The sequence below is a fragment of the Orcinus orca genome, chromosome 9 (assembly GCF_937001465.1).
Source record: "Orcinus orca chromosome 9, mOrcOrc1.1, whole genome shotgun sequence".
Taxonomy (NCBI): Eukaryota; Metazoa; Chordata; class Mammalia; order Artiodactyla; family Delphinidae; genus Orcinus; species Orcinus orca.
The window spans coordinates 96,000,553-96,013,014 of record NC_064567.1 but is presented as its reverse complement, the minus strand read 5'-3'; the positions used below and the strand labels follow the sequence as shown (position 1 = coordinate 96,013,014).

General features: G+C 53.9%; 1 protein-coding gene across 7 annotated transcripts in view; it reads left to right on the top strand.

The window, feature by feature from the left end:
- Positions 1-12,462, top strand: part of GCK (glucokinase) — a 55,581-nt gene that overhangs the window by 33,365 nt on the left and 9,754 nt on the right. For 2 of the 7 annotated variants that reach the window (XM_004282965.4, XM_049714682.1), the window contains 2 exons: positions 11,473-11,635; positions 12,216-12,370. In XM_004282965.4, the coding sequence (XP_004283013.1) occupies positions 11,473-11,635; positions 12,216-12,370 (318 nt within the window). Of the gene's footprint in view, positions 1-6,548; positions 7,351-11,472; positions 11,636-12,062; positions 12,371-12,462 lie in introns of those variants that run through there. The other 5 variants (XM_033411294.2, XM_049714680.1, XM_033411295.2 and 2 more) reach the window with 4 other exon arrangements.

The window sequence follows — 12,462 nt, the reverse complement described above, 5'->3', positions numbered from 1 at the left end:
ACAGCCTACTTCTTTCTGATAAAGTTTGGGGGCCCAAGGATTATCTTGTGGCTTAAGCAATCAAAAGCTTTTTCAGGGCTTCCCTGGTGGCGCAGTGGTTGAGAGGCCGCCTGCTGATGCGGGGGACACGGGTTTGTGTCCCGGTCCGGGAAGATCCCACGTGCCATGGAGCGGCTGGGCCCGTGAGCCATAGCCGCTGAGCCTGTGTGTCCGGAGCCTGTGCTTCGCAACGGGAGAGGCCACAACAGTGAGAGGCCTGCGTACTGCAAAAAAAAAAAAAAGCTTTTTCAGGCCAAGTTCATGGGGGGGTTAGCAATACAATTCCTCAAAAACTTAGGGCATCGCATCTATTTGCTAATAGACAAATGGTGACAGTAACTACAACCAAAATCTCTCTCCTCGACATGGTTTTTATGTTGTCTTTCTTCTTAATCCCTATTCCCCTCTTAGTGGCATCCAAAACAACAGATCACAGTGAGAATTAGTCTTTGCCACAGGTCTGAGACCTGTTGTTTACAGAAATGACTGAACGGGCCTTCTCAAAACCTTCTTCAGGCTTATGTCCAGTTTGGGGCAATCCAGAAGTAGATTTCCCTCACCCTATTCATAAGTCATATCACATCCATATAGTGTGCAGGGCACCTGCTCGTAAACATTGTTGAAAGAATGAACGAAGGTGCAAGGGTGATTGAGTGGTGATTCCATTTGGGGCAGTAAAAAACTTGCTTTTACCATAAAAATAAATAGCTTGTTAGTATTCTCTCTTTTATTATTGTGGCAAAACATGTAAAACATTAAATTAGCCATTTTAACCACTTTTGAAGTGTACAATTCAGTGGCATTAATTACGTTCACAATATTGTGCAACTATCATCACTTTTTCCAAAACCTTTTCATCATCCCAGGCAGAAAACTCAGTAACTCCCCATTCCTCCCCACCATTCCCTAGGTAGCAACTATTCTACTTTCTGTCTCTATGAATTTGCCTATTTTGATTTTTTTTTTTTTTTTTTGGGCGGTACGCGGACCTCTCACTGTTGTGGCCTCTCCCGCCGCAGAGCACAGGCTCCGGACACGCAGGCTCAGCGGCCATGGCTCATGGGCCCAGCCGCTCCGCGGCATGTGAGATCCTCCCAGACCGGGGCACGAAGCCGTGTCCCCTGCATCGGCAGGCGGACTCTCAACCACTGCGCCACCAGGGAAGCCCCTATTTTGATATTTTATGTAAACAGAATCATACAATATTTATCATTTTGTGTCTGGCTTATTTCACTTAGCATAATGTTTTCAACATCCATCCATGTTGTAGTGCGTCAGAACTTCATTCCTTTTTATGGCTGAATAATATCCCAGTATATTTAATAATACTTTTCTTTCATCCATTCATCTGTTAATGGAAAGTTAGATTGTTCCTACCTTTTGGCCACTGTGAATAATGCTACTATGAAGATTAGCATACAAGTATATTTTTTAGTCCCTATTTTTAATGCTTCGGGGAATATACTTTAAATACTTTAGGAAATTGTTAAGCCATTATTTCTTCAATTACTTTTTCTGCCTCCTTCCATCTCTTTTCTCCTCGTGGAACTCCTACAATTCTTACGTTGGAATGCTTTATGGTGTCCCACAGGTCTCTCAGGTTCTGCTTATTTTACTTCATTCTTTTTTCTGCTAGGCAGATTGGATAAGTTCAACTGCCTTATCTTCTTGTTCACTAACTCTTTCTTCTGCCCGCTCAAAACAGCCCTCTAGCATTTTCTTTTTTGTTGTTTTTCATTTTAGCTATTGTACTTTTCAGATCCAGAGTTTCTATTTGGTTCCTTTCTATAATTTAAATTCTAGGGAATTGTCATTCCCTGTTTTTTCATACATTGTTCTTCTAATTTCCTTTAGTTCTTTTCCTTTAGCTCACTGAGCATGTTTAACTTAAGTTTTTTGACTGGTAATTCCAATGTTGATTTAATGTGTTTGACTAGTAAATTCCGGTGTTCAGGTTTTCTCAGGGATAGTTTCTATTGATTTTTTTTCCTGTGAATGAGCCGTATTTTCCTGTTTCTTTGGATGCTTTCTAATTTTTTGTTGAGTACTATATTGTGGTAACTCTGGAAGTCAGGTTCTCCCCCTCTGTAAAGACTGGTTTTGTTGCTTGTTGAGGACTGCAGTTGTTCATTTGTATAGTGACTTATCCAAACTTTTTTTTTTTCAAAATCCGTATTTCCTGTTGTATATGTTCACTGAAGTTTCTGTTCTGATTTCTCTGCAGTCAGCCTGTGACCTGACAGAGAAATCCTTAAATGTCTGGATCCAAAAAACAAAACAATACAAAAAAATTTAAACTGTTACGTATGTCTCTTTAACTCTTCTGCTAAATGCCACCAGGGAGGCTGCTGCAGCCTGAGGAGGATGAAACAAAGGCAAGCTCTGTACTGAGCCCTCAGGGAACCACCAGATCAACCAAAATGCACAGCCCAAGGTCCTGACTGCCCAAGGAACACGGGTGCCATTCCCATGGCCATGGTGGGGAATGGGGCTGGTAGCTGGTTTGTGTCCACTACTCACTTACAAGCCATCAGCAAACTCTCCTTTCATCAAGCACTCCCCTGGTTCTATAAGTGTCCAATCAGGTTTATTTTGATCATTTTTTTCTAGTGTAGTGGTTGTTTTGGTGGAGGGACTCATCTCTGGAACTTCCTACTCCACCATTTTCTGTGACGGCATCCTCTTTCCAGACAAGAAGCTTCATTGATTTACTGTGAGAGTGGCATCCAAGAGGCTGTGCCACGTGTCTGTCTCCTTAGAACACCAAAATAATCAGCAGGCATGGGGGTGGGGCTTTGGATTAGGACCTGCTAGAGATCTAGAGCTTTGGACGGCCTGTATTCTAAACTCTGACCCAGGGGCTAAAGCATCCTTTGGTAGTAAAAATAGCTACAAATTATTGAACAACTTGTATTGCCAAGAGTCTTAGCTACATTATCCCATTGAATCTCCTCAATAGCCCTGTGAGGTAGGTAAGTCGTTACCTCCACTTTACTGATGAGGAAGCTGAGGCCCAGAAATTAAGGGACTTGCCCAAGTCCTACGGCCAGTGAACTGCAGTTTTCCCACTCAGGCTGGTGACCTCGTGTTCCTGTGTCACCCCAGCGTTATCCTGCCTTCCTTGCAGGGGTCCTGGATGGTCCCACAGCCTGCCTCCCCCTCCCCAACCAATGTGCAGGACACTCCCTGTTCCTCACCCACCCTCTTCCCCTACCCCTCCCATGGCCACAGCCCTTAGGTGTCCCCCTGAAACCTGGCCCCAGGCCTCCAGGCCCACCTGCTGTTAGAGGCTGCACCATGCCATGCAGACCTTGGCCGCTGCTGCTGTCCCCAGCCCCACCAGCTGACGCTGAGGTCTCTGAACATCTCCAGCATGGAAGCAGCTCCAGAGGCTGTTTCTGGACCCTCAGCATGTGCTTGGCCCTGAAGGAGCCCTCCCCCTCTAGTCAGGAAGACTAATCTTCCAGTACACCTGGAGTCAGGCTGGGCTGTAGGCAAATCCTGGCCAAGTCACTAATGGCTGTGGTATCTTGGAACTCCCTTAACTCCCACGGGCCTCAGTTTCCCCACATTTAAAATGACTGCCCTGGGCTTTCAGGCCAGTTGTGATCCACATAAGCATCTAGCACAGCAGCCAGCACGTGGAAGCCACTGGGTACTCACCAGCTGTGATTAACATGACCCCAGCCCACTCTGCTGTCTCTTGTCTCCTCTCCCCGTTGCCTCTATCCCTGACATGGCCACATTGCCTGACACCCTCTCACCACCAGGCCCCTGGCCTGCCCTTACACAAGGGCACAGCGAGTCTCCAGTCAACCCTGCTGTAGGCAAACACGTGCAACACCATGCTGACCTCCAGGCCCCATTGCTTCAGGTCAGGGAGTGCCCACACTGTTGCCCAGCTGGTGCCAAGGGCCATCAGGCCATTGGGGAGGGGCTGGCATCTCCAGATCCCAGCCCCACTTTCTTACCCACTGGAATATGGGGGCCGGCAATTTGACACATTTAACTCTGAGCCCGCATCCTTCAGGGTCTGCGCATCAGAGCCTCTGTGCAAAAATAGCAGATAAGGCCCAAACTTTTTATTTTTCAACCTGATTTTAAAACAGTACTCCATTAATACACATTCATTGCAGAAAAACTTAGGACATACAGATAAGCAAAGAGGAAAATTAAGTCACTCATATTTCCATTATCAAGATAACTACTATTACCATTTTTCTGTATTTCCTCCCATGTGTATATTACATATAATATAGATGTACATGACAAAAATGAATCATGCTATATTTTATAACTGTTTTTTCTATTTGTCTTCTATTGCTATGTAAAAAACTACCTCGAAATTTAGTGGCTTGAAAAAACAAACCTTTATTATCTCACACTGTGTCTGTGGGTCAGGAGTCCAGGAGTGACTCAGCTAGGGTGCTCTGGCTCGGTGTCTCTCCTGAGGTTTTAGTCAAAATGTTGTCTGGGGTGGCATCACCCGAAGGCTCGACGGTGGCTGTTGCATTGGCTCCCAAGGTGGCTCGCTCACCTGCCTGGCAAGTTGGAGATGCCCATTGTCAGGAGGTCTCAGTTTTTCTCAGTGGACCTCCCAATACAACCTGAGTATCCTCATGAACTGGTGCTGGCTTCCCCCAGAGTAAAGAATCCAATAGAGAGAAAAGCAGAAGCCTCAGTGTCTTTGATGGGCTAGCCTCACAAGTCACACTCCGTCATTTCTGCAATAGCTTATTAGTAACATAGGCCAGACCTATTCAGCATGGATGGAGCCTACCCGGGGGGTTGAATGCAAGACATGGGGCTCATTGGAGGCCCTTTTGGAGGGTAGCCACCACATTCTCTTTAAACAGGATGTCATGAACATCTTTCCATGCCAATAGAGGCCGATCAATCTTACCATTTTAAATGACTGCATATAAATGTAGTATAATTTATTTAGACAATTTCCTAAGGTTGGGTGTGAGGATTATGTCCCATTTTTGGATCCTAGAAAGAGTAACCTGGAATATCCATCTCCGAATTTGTCAGATTATTTCCTAGAGATAAATTACAAAGAAAATTAAATTATGCCTGTCAGTCAGCTCCTTGAGCAACCGAGAGATGAGGGTACCAACTTGGGACATAGAGAAAAGTCCCTCTGGTCCTGCTCTCAGATGCCCCACATCTCTCTCTCCCTATTAAGTCGGGAGCTCACTATCTGCTGAGACATCCTAGCCCATTGTTGTGCAGTTCTGGTTTTTTTTGGGGGGGAAAGTCTAAGCAGAAACCACATTCATTCAACCTCCTCAGGACAACCCTTGAGATATTGAAGACTCTAATTATGTCCTGGGCATCCCTCTGGAGCCATCGTCTCTGAGGCCCTCCCTCTCCTGGCCCCTCTTCTCTGGACAGGTCTATCCCTTGCTGCAGGGATCCTTGACCCCAGCCCAGTGTTGACCCTCTGGGGTCACTCCCTCACCTAAACAGGAAGCGGTGAGACAGGGCACACCTCTTGTGGTGGGAGCCCAGGAGAGCTGGCATGATGCACGAGAGTCTGGCTCCGGAGGATTAACTAGTATGGGGAAGTGGGGCTGTTGGACGCCTTCCTTCCTGCCCTCACAGGTGCTGGGGAATGCAAGGAGGCGGCCCCAGGAAAGGGCTCTGGTGAGGGGTGCTTGCTGGTCAAAGTGCAAGCCAGAGAGGACACTGGAAGTCCAGCAAACAAGAAAGGGCCCCACTGATCTCTGCCCAGCCCTGTCCTCTCCCACTTCCCAGAGGAGAGCGGGAGGATTTTGATCGTCTTCTCAGGTGCTATGTGCCTGGACCAAGAGAAGAGCAGCTGCTTCTTGGCCTGGCTGGTGCAGAAGGCCCCCAACTCCAAACCCAGGGGTGAGCCCTGCCCACCCTGTGCAAACAGCGGCTCAGAGCCAGGGGCTGGGGGGACAGTGATCTGTCACATGTGGGTTTGGTGAAGCCCTTGGGGCTCTATTTTGGGAAGGGGATCAATCATGTCAGGGGCTTCCTCAGGGATGACCACACTGGCCATTGGCGGGAGAGCCTGGCATCCTGTCAGGCTACCGCTCCCCAACCCCGCCCACTCCTGAGCTCTTGCTCCTTTTACAGGGCTCGGCAGCTTCTGGCAGGTCCGGGCAGGGAGCTGGGAGTGGGGAAGGGGGGTGGCTCTCAGAGCGAGCTCTGGCCTGGATTTTGCAGACGCAAAACCCAAGGATGACCTTCCCGGCCTTTTGAGGCAGGTTTTGACGATTTACAGTTGAAGACCCCTGATGAAAACAAGCATTTTCTACTTGGTGGAGGCAGATGGCCCTGGGTGGGGGTGGGGCCAGTCATCAGGGTGGTGCCCACCCCGCCTCCATCTGCTCCCCCTCACTTCCCCACCCCTCCCCTCCCCACCCCTCCCCTCCCCTCCCCACCCCACCTCCTGGCCCCACCTACCACCATCCCTCACCCCAACCCTCCAGTCCAGCCTCTGCCCAGGGCCTGAGCCTGGCTCTCAATGACCCAACCGAGGTCTTTCGTGCAACCCCCGCCCCCCTTAACCAATCCTGCCAACCGATCCTGACTGGCCACACGGCAGGGCTCTGAGGGCTCAGGAGAGGAGCGGCCCAGGAGGTCCCTGCCCTCTGCAGCCCTGCTTCACGAGGAGCCTGCCTTGCTCAGGGCCTCAGGCCTGGCCTCCCAGCCACCAGCCTGTCTCCCCTCCCAAGTACAGGACAGGCCCCAGGTGAAAATTAGCCAGGGATCCCCGTGGTCCAAGAGCAAGCCCAGACCCTTTGACCTGCATGGGGCCAGCCCCTCAGCAGCCCCGCCCTGTCTGCCCGGCTCTGCAACGTGCTTTCCTGACCTGAGCAGCGTGATGACTGCCGCCCTGGCACATCCAAGGACTGGAGCGCATATAGAACGGTGCTGCCCCTTCCGCAGAAACTCTGGGCAACGAATCCCCACCCCGGTGGGCTGAAGGCATGGGGCACCACCCCACAGCCCTCCCCTCGTGGCCCTTGTCACCCCTCACTCCAGGCAGGCCTCGTCTGCCCTTTTGGCCCTGTCTGACCCGGTGGCGGTAGGCTGAGTATTTCAACAGCCAGCTGCTGAATGCTCTCTGCAGAAGCCCTGGGCGGCCTGCGCGGGCAACTCCCCGGCTAGGCGGCTCGCGCCTGCACGGGCGGGCCTCAGACTCCCGGCCTGCAGCCCAGCCCTGCGCCTCCGCAGACAGGAGTGTCTCTACCTCCCCGCAAACCTACCTTTTGGCGCCTCAGAGAGTTGGCGATGGAGGCCACAAGGAGCTGGGTCCAGACAGCTTTGAATCTGGTAAGGGTCACCCCAAAGCCAGGGCAAGTGGTCCCCAGGGCCATGGCTGGGGCAGGTTCTTCCTGTGTGGGTAGGGCAAGTGGTTTGGTAGAGTGGAGGTTAGGGGGAGCTCTGGACCCCTTGGAAGGAGGCGCAGAGGTGCGGAGGCTAAGAGGCAGCTGGTCCCTCCCGATACCCACTGTCCAGCCTCTCCAGGAGGGGTCTCCAGGGACAGCGTCTTCTAGGGGACTTGTTCCTGGGGCTGACAGTGCTAGGCTGTCCCCTGTGCTCTGGCCTCACTATTCAACTGCTACTTGGCATCCATCTCCCCTTGGCTAACAGACACGCCAACGTGCCTGCAGAGACCAGGCGGATTTCCCCCGCCCAACCCACCCCTTCTCAGTCTGCAGAACGTCCCCTCCTAGCGCTCAGCCATCAGTATGAGGACAGTCCTTAAGGACACGGGTCTGGACAAGGCCATGGGCTGTACAGGTTGGAAGCAAAGTGGGAGGGGCCAAGCTGGTTGGGCAGGGATGACGGGGCTGGTGGGGCTCGGCTGGGGACACCTGCCCCATTTATGCCACAGTCAGTGTTTTGGGACCCCGCCCCAAGGGCTCAGGAAAGATGGCAGGACATCCTGTGGGGCTTGTATTTGACAGATGAGGAGACAGGGAAAGGTCTGAGAGGGCTTCCCACACCTGCACAGCAGTGGACGGGCCCCAGAGGGCCAAGGCATGGGGCCCCTGGGCAAACGCTGGGTGCCCCATGGGCTCCAGAACCCATCCCAGTGTCCTGGAGGGCAGTATGAGCCCTGCGTGGGTCCAGCTGCAGCCATGGGATGGCTGTGTACACACAGTGGGTGACCCTGGGCCAGTTGCCGCATACTCCTGGGGAAGTGTGTCTGCAACCCGCCAGCTTCAGACCCTCTTGGAGAATCCCAGGAGAGCCAAGATGGGAGGACCCCGGAGAGCCAGAGGGCACTGGGCAGTCTGGCTCTTCTCCTGCAAAGCCCCGGGCCGGGGCACCAGAAGCCGGAGTCCTGGGGGGCTGTGGCACTATCAGATGGTGGCAGTGGCCCTGCCTGGGGAGTAAGAGAGTTGCTCAGGGAGGAGACCCCCTCCCACCATGTTTGGGTGCAGCCGTGAGCCCTGATGCTGTGTCCTGTGACCTCCTGGTGAGCAGGCAGGGGTGCAGCTATGGGGGCAGGGCTGGGGGGACAGGCTCTGTCTGTGCTTTGTTCTTCTGTGACCTGGGGGGGACAGGTGGCTTCTTGGGGTTCCTAGGCTGCTCGGCAAGACCTTTAAGCCAGCTTGCACGGACACCCAGCCTGCGCTCAGGGAAGGGCTGGGCAGCCCAGCGGGGTAGGGAGGGGAGGTGGGCTCAGAGCCAGCACCTGGGTTCAAAGCCAGCTCTGAGCCGTCTAGATCTGTGGCCTTGGAAAGGAAGTGGAGATAATAAAATACTTGGGTTCTAGGGGGATTAAGCGTAAGGGAGAACTGGGGATGCCCCAAGCGGGGCCTGGTGCACAGTGCCTGCTTCTGGGGATGTTTCCACGGGGTCTGTGAGGCAGGCCTCTGCCCCGTGACTTGAACCCAACTGGCGTCCGCCTAGACATGCAGCCTTGGGGGTGAGGTCGGAGTGCCTCCTCTCAGGGTTGCAGGCTAACTGTGGTGTCTGCAGGCCCCAATGCACCCGAGAAAGGGGCTCGCACCCACCATGGAGGACGCTCCCCACGGTCCCAGGGAGGGTTTCTGGAGGCCCGTGTGAGCCTGTGGCCGCCTGGAGTGTTGGACTGCAGCCATGGAACCTTCCAGCACCCTTCCCAAACTCTGCCCACATGGGCCTGGACACAGAGGGTGAAGCCATTGGGTCACAGCCCCTCATGAGTCCAGGCTCAAGGCCACTGGCTGGGCTGCCATGACGGAGAGGGAGGGGATGGAGCCCAGCGGGGCCTGCGGGCTGGACCTCTGCAGGATCAGCATCGCTTTTGTTAAGAGCCGTGATGTCTTACAGTTCTGTTTTGGGAGAGATGCCGGGCAGCCTCTTGAGGACTTCTGACAGCGGCCCTTGAGTGCGTGGCTTTGGGTGCTGGCCTCACTCTGTGTGCTGGCTGCAAGTGGCTGCATCTAGAAGATGAGCGGATGCCAGCCCTGCCCCCGAGCCGTGTCAAGGATGAACGAAAGGCAGCTTGTGTAGTGCACTCACCTCAGAGCCTGGCGTATTGGAAGGCTTCAGCAAATGTTAATGTTACTGTTCCTTCCTGGCGCCTTTTACTTGAAAGTGTGTGAAAGAAACAGAGACAAGGCCAGGCCGTAGGCATGGGCCTCTGAGGACAGCCTGCCTTGTTTCACAGAGCGTGAGGGCCTCTCCGGGGGTATACCTGCCAGGACGGCCTTGGGGTGGGCTGCACCCTCACCCCATCTGGGGCTGTAGCTCACCCCAGAGCTGCAGAATGGCTTAGCAAATACTGGTGTTTGACTCTGTGTGTCTTGTCATAGACTTTGTCAGCCCCATCCCTTTGTGACCTTCCCTGGGTTTAAATTCTAAGTGTGAGGTCTTGGTAAGAGAATTCGCTCCTAAGTAAGGATCTGTATGCATTAGGAATGCTTTGGGCTGCAGGAAACTAAAGACCTGACTGACTGTGGCCTTAAGTGATTAGTATCTATTCCCACAACCGGCACTTGGAGGTGGGTGGGTCCAGGGTTGGCTCAGCACATCAGTGATGTCATCAGGGCTGGGCTCACTCTGTCTCTCTTCTCTGCCATCTATAATACGCTAACAGCCTTTTCTCTTCAGCCTTGTCTCCTCGTGGTTCAGGATAGCTGCTGCAGTGCCGGTCAACACACCCTCATACAGCTATGTTCACAAAGTTAGAGGCGCACTGACCTTCCCAGAAGGCTCCCCTCCTGCTAGAATCAGGCTTCCCTTCACTTGACACTGGCCAGAACTGGGCCACATGCCCATCTCTAAACCAAGTCACCAGCAAAAGGGGATAAGATAGCTGGGCTGGGCTTAGCTCAGTCACGGGCTGTCCCCTGGGCCTAGGAAGGGGCCATCTTCCTTTGATGTGATAGCTCCCCAGGCCCCCAACAAAATGTGGGCTCTAAAAACCGAGGAAGAAGGGGCAAGCAGCTCTGTTGTCTCCTGATCGGAATTCGGAGCATCTCCACCCCCCGAGCTTACATGGAAAACTACCAGCGAGACAGTAGGAGTTTTTTGAAGAGCGGACCCACGGCTTTTATTCAAGTAGCCTCCCTTTCCTTGTTGGTCCAAATATGTAGGGAATCAAAGTGGTCTTCTCTCCATGAACACGTGCTGTTGTGCAAAGGGGAAAGGGCAACCACACCACGGTCCACACACAAGGTCAGAGCAGGGTCCCTGCTTCCGGGGGACTAGTGGGCATGGGCACGGTGTTTAAGCCCAGTGTCATGCCACCATGAAGGGATGAGCAAGCGGCCACTCCCCCAGAGGGTGCGGGAGGAGAACCCAACCCAGGCCATCCACACTCACGGGAATGGCAGTATTGAATCTGAGCTTTTGTGTACCAGCCTCCCTCCTGTCAATGTATAGGGACCTCTCCTCCCTCTGAGGGCCTCAGCGCCTTCCAGGCTATGGACTGCCATGCTTTAGTCCACCAGACACCTCTAACTAACTTTCACCTCTGAGTAGTGTGTCTTGACCATCACTTATGAACATGTGTACGCACTGGCCCACTAACTCCCTTAGCATAGACTCCTAGAGGTATAATGATCGGATCTTTTAGACAGTAACGCCAGCTGCCCATCGCCCTCCAGGCGGGCTCCTCCAGCCCGTGTCTCACTCACTCTCCTGGTTAGCGCCTCCCTCCTCCCCTGGCCTGAATCAGGGGTACAAAGGGAGGTGCCATGTCTGCCCTCTGCCCCTCACCCCCCAACACGCCCCAAGCTGCATTTGTTTGGAAGCTGGCGTTGGAACTGTGCTGTCTTAATTTTTCAACTGGTTGTAACTGTGGTAGTTTGAAATGATGGGCCATCCTGGACCCAGGGTCAGGGGGCAAAAGGAGACCGTCGGTGTGTGGGGGAAACACACACTCTGTGGTCCCCCTTCCCCGTACTGCACAGCCCCTTGTCCGCCCAGCTGTTCCCCATCTCCCTCCCTGTGCAGGTGGAACAGATCCTGGCGGAGTTCCAGCTGCAGGACGAGGACTTGAAGAAGGTGATGAGGCGGATGCAGAAGGAGATGGACCGAGGCCTGAGGCTGGAGACACACAAGGAGGCCAGTGTGAAGATGCTGCCCACCTACGTGCGCTCTACCCCGGAAGGCTCAGGTACCGCGGTCCAGGGTGGGGCAGGGATGGGACTCACATGGGAACCATCAGGTCCTCATCCAGAGGCAGCTCTCCCCTGGCCCCAGCAGGGAGAAGTGCCCCAGGCCCTTCCTAACAGCCCTGACTGTCCCCAGCAGCCCCGAGTCAGCTCCCCAAAATGCTGTGCCCCAGACACCAGCCAGGTCTCACCCTCTGCGCCGCTGGCCCAGCCCTGGGGCCTTCAGGCTCACTCTGGCCCCAGGAAACTGGCTCTCTTCATCTCACAATGAGAAACTGGTTTCCCGCAGTCATCTGGGGGACTCCCAGCCCAATCCTGAGTCTGGGCCATTTTCCTAGGTCTTCAGGTGGGCCCTGGGCTGGGGGCAGCTTCAACCCAAGACAAGGGATTCCTGCTGCCTTCCCCAGTTCACCTTTGCCCTTTCCACAGTTTATCCTGGGGTCCCCCAGATGTCTGGCATCGGGGGCCCCTCGTCCAGCTCTTCTGGTCCCCCCACCATGCCTTCCCCTCCTCCTCTCCCAGTTTGGGGGCTCCTGCCCGGCGGTGCCCATGAGACTGATGTGCTTCTCTCTGTGGCTGCAGAAGTCGGGGATTTCCTCTCCCTGGACCTGGGCGGCACCAACTTCAGGGTGATGCTTGTGAAGGTGGGGGAAGGGGAGGAGGGACAGTGGAGTGTGAAAACCAAGCACCAGATGTACTCCATCCCCGAGGACGCCATGACGGGCACTGCTGAGATGGTGAGCAGCTCGGGCTAGGGCTTGTGGGGCCAGGGACCTCGGTCAGGACCACCCAGGATCTCGGAGCATGGCTAGTCCTGGTGGGAGGGCCC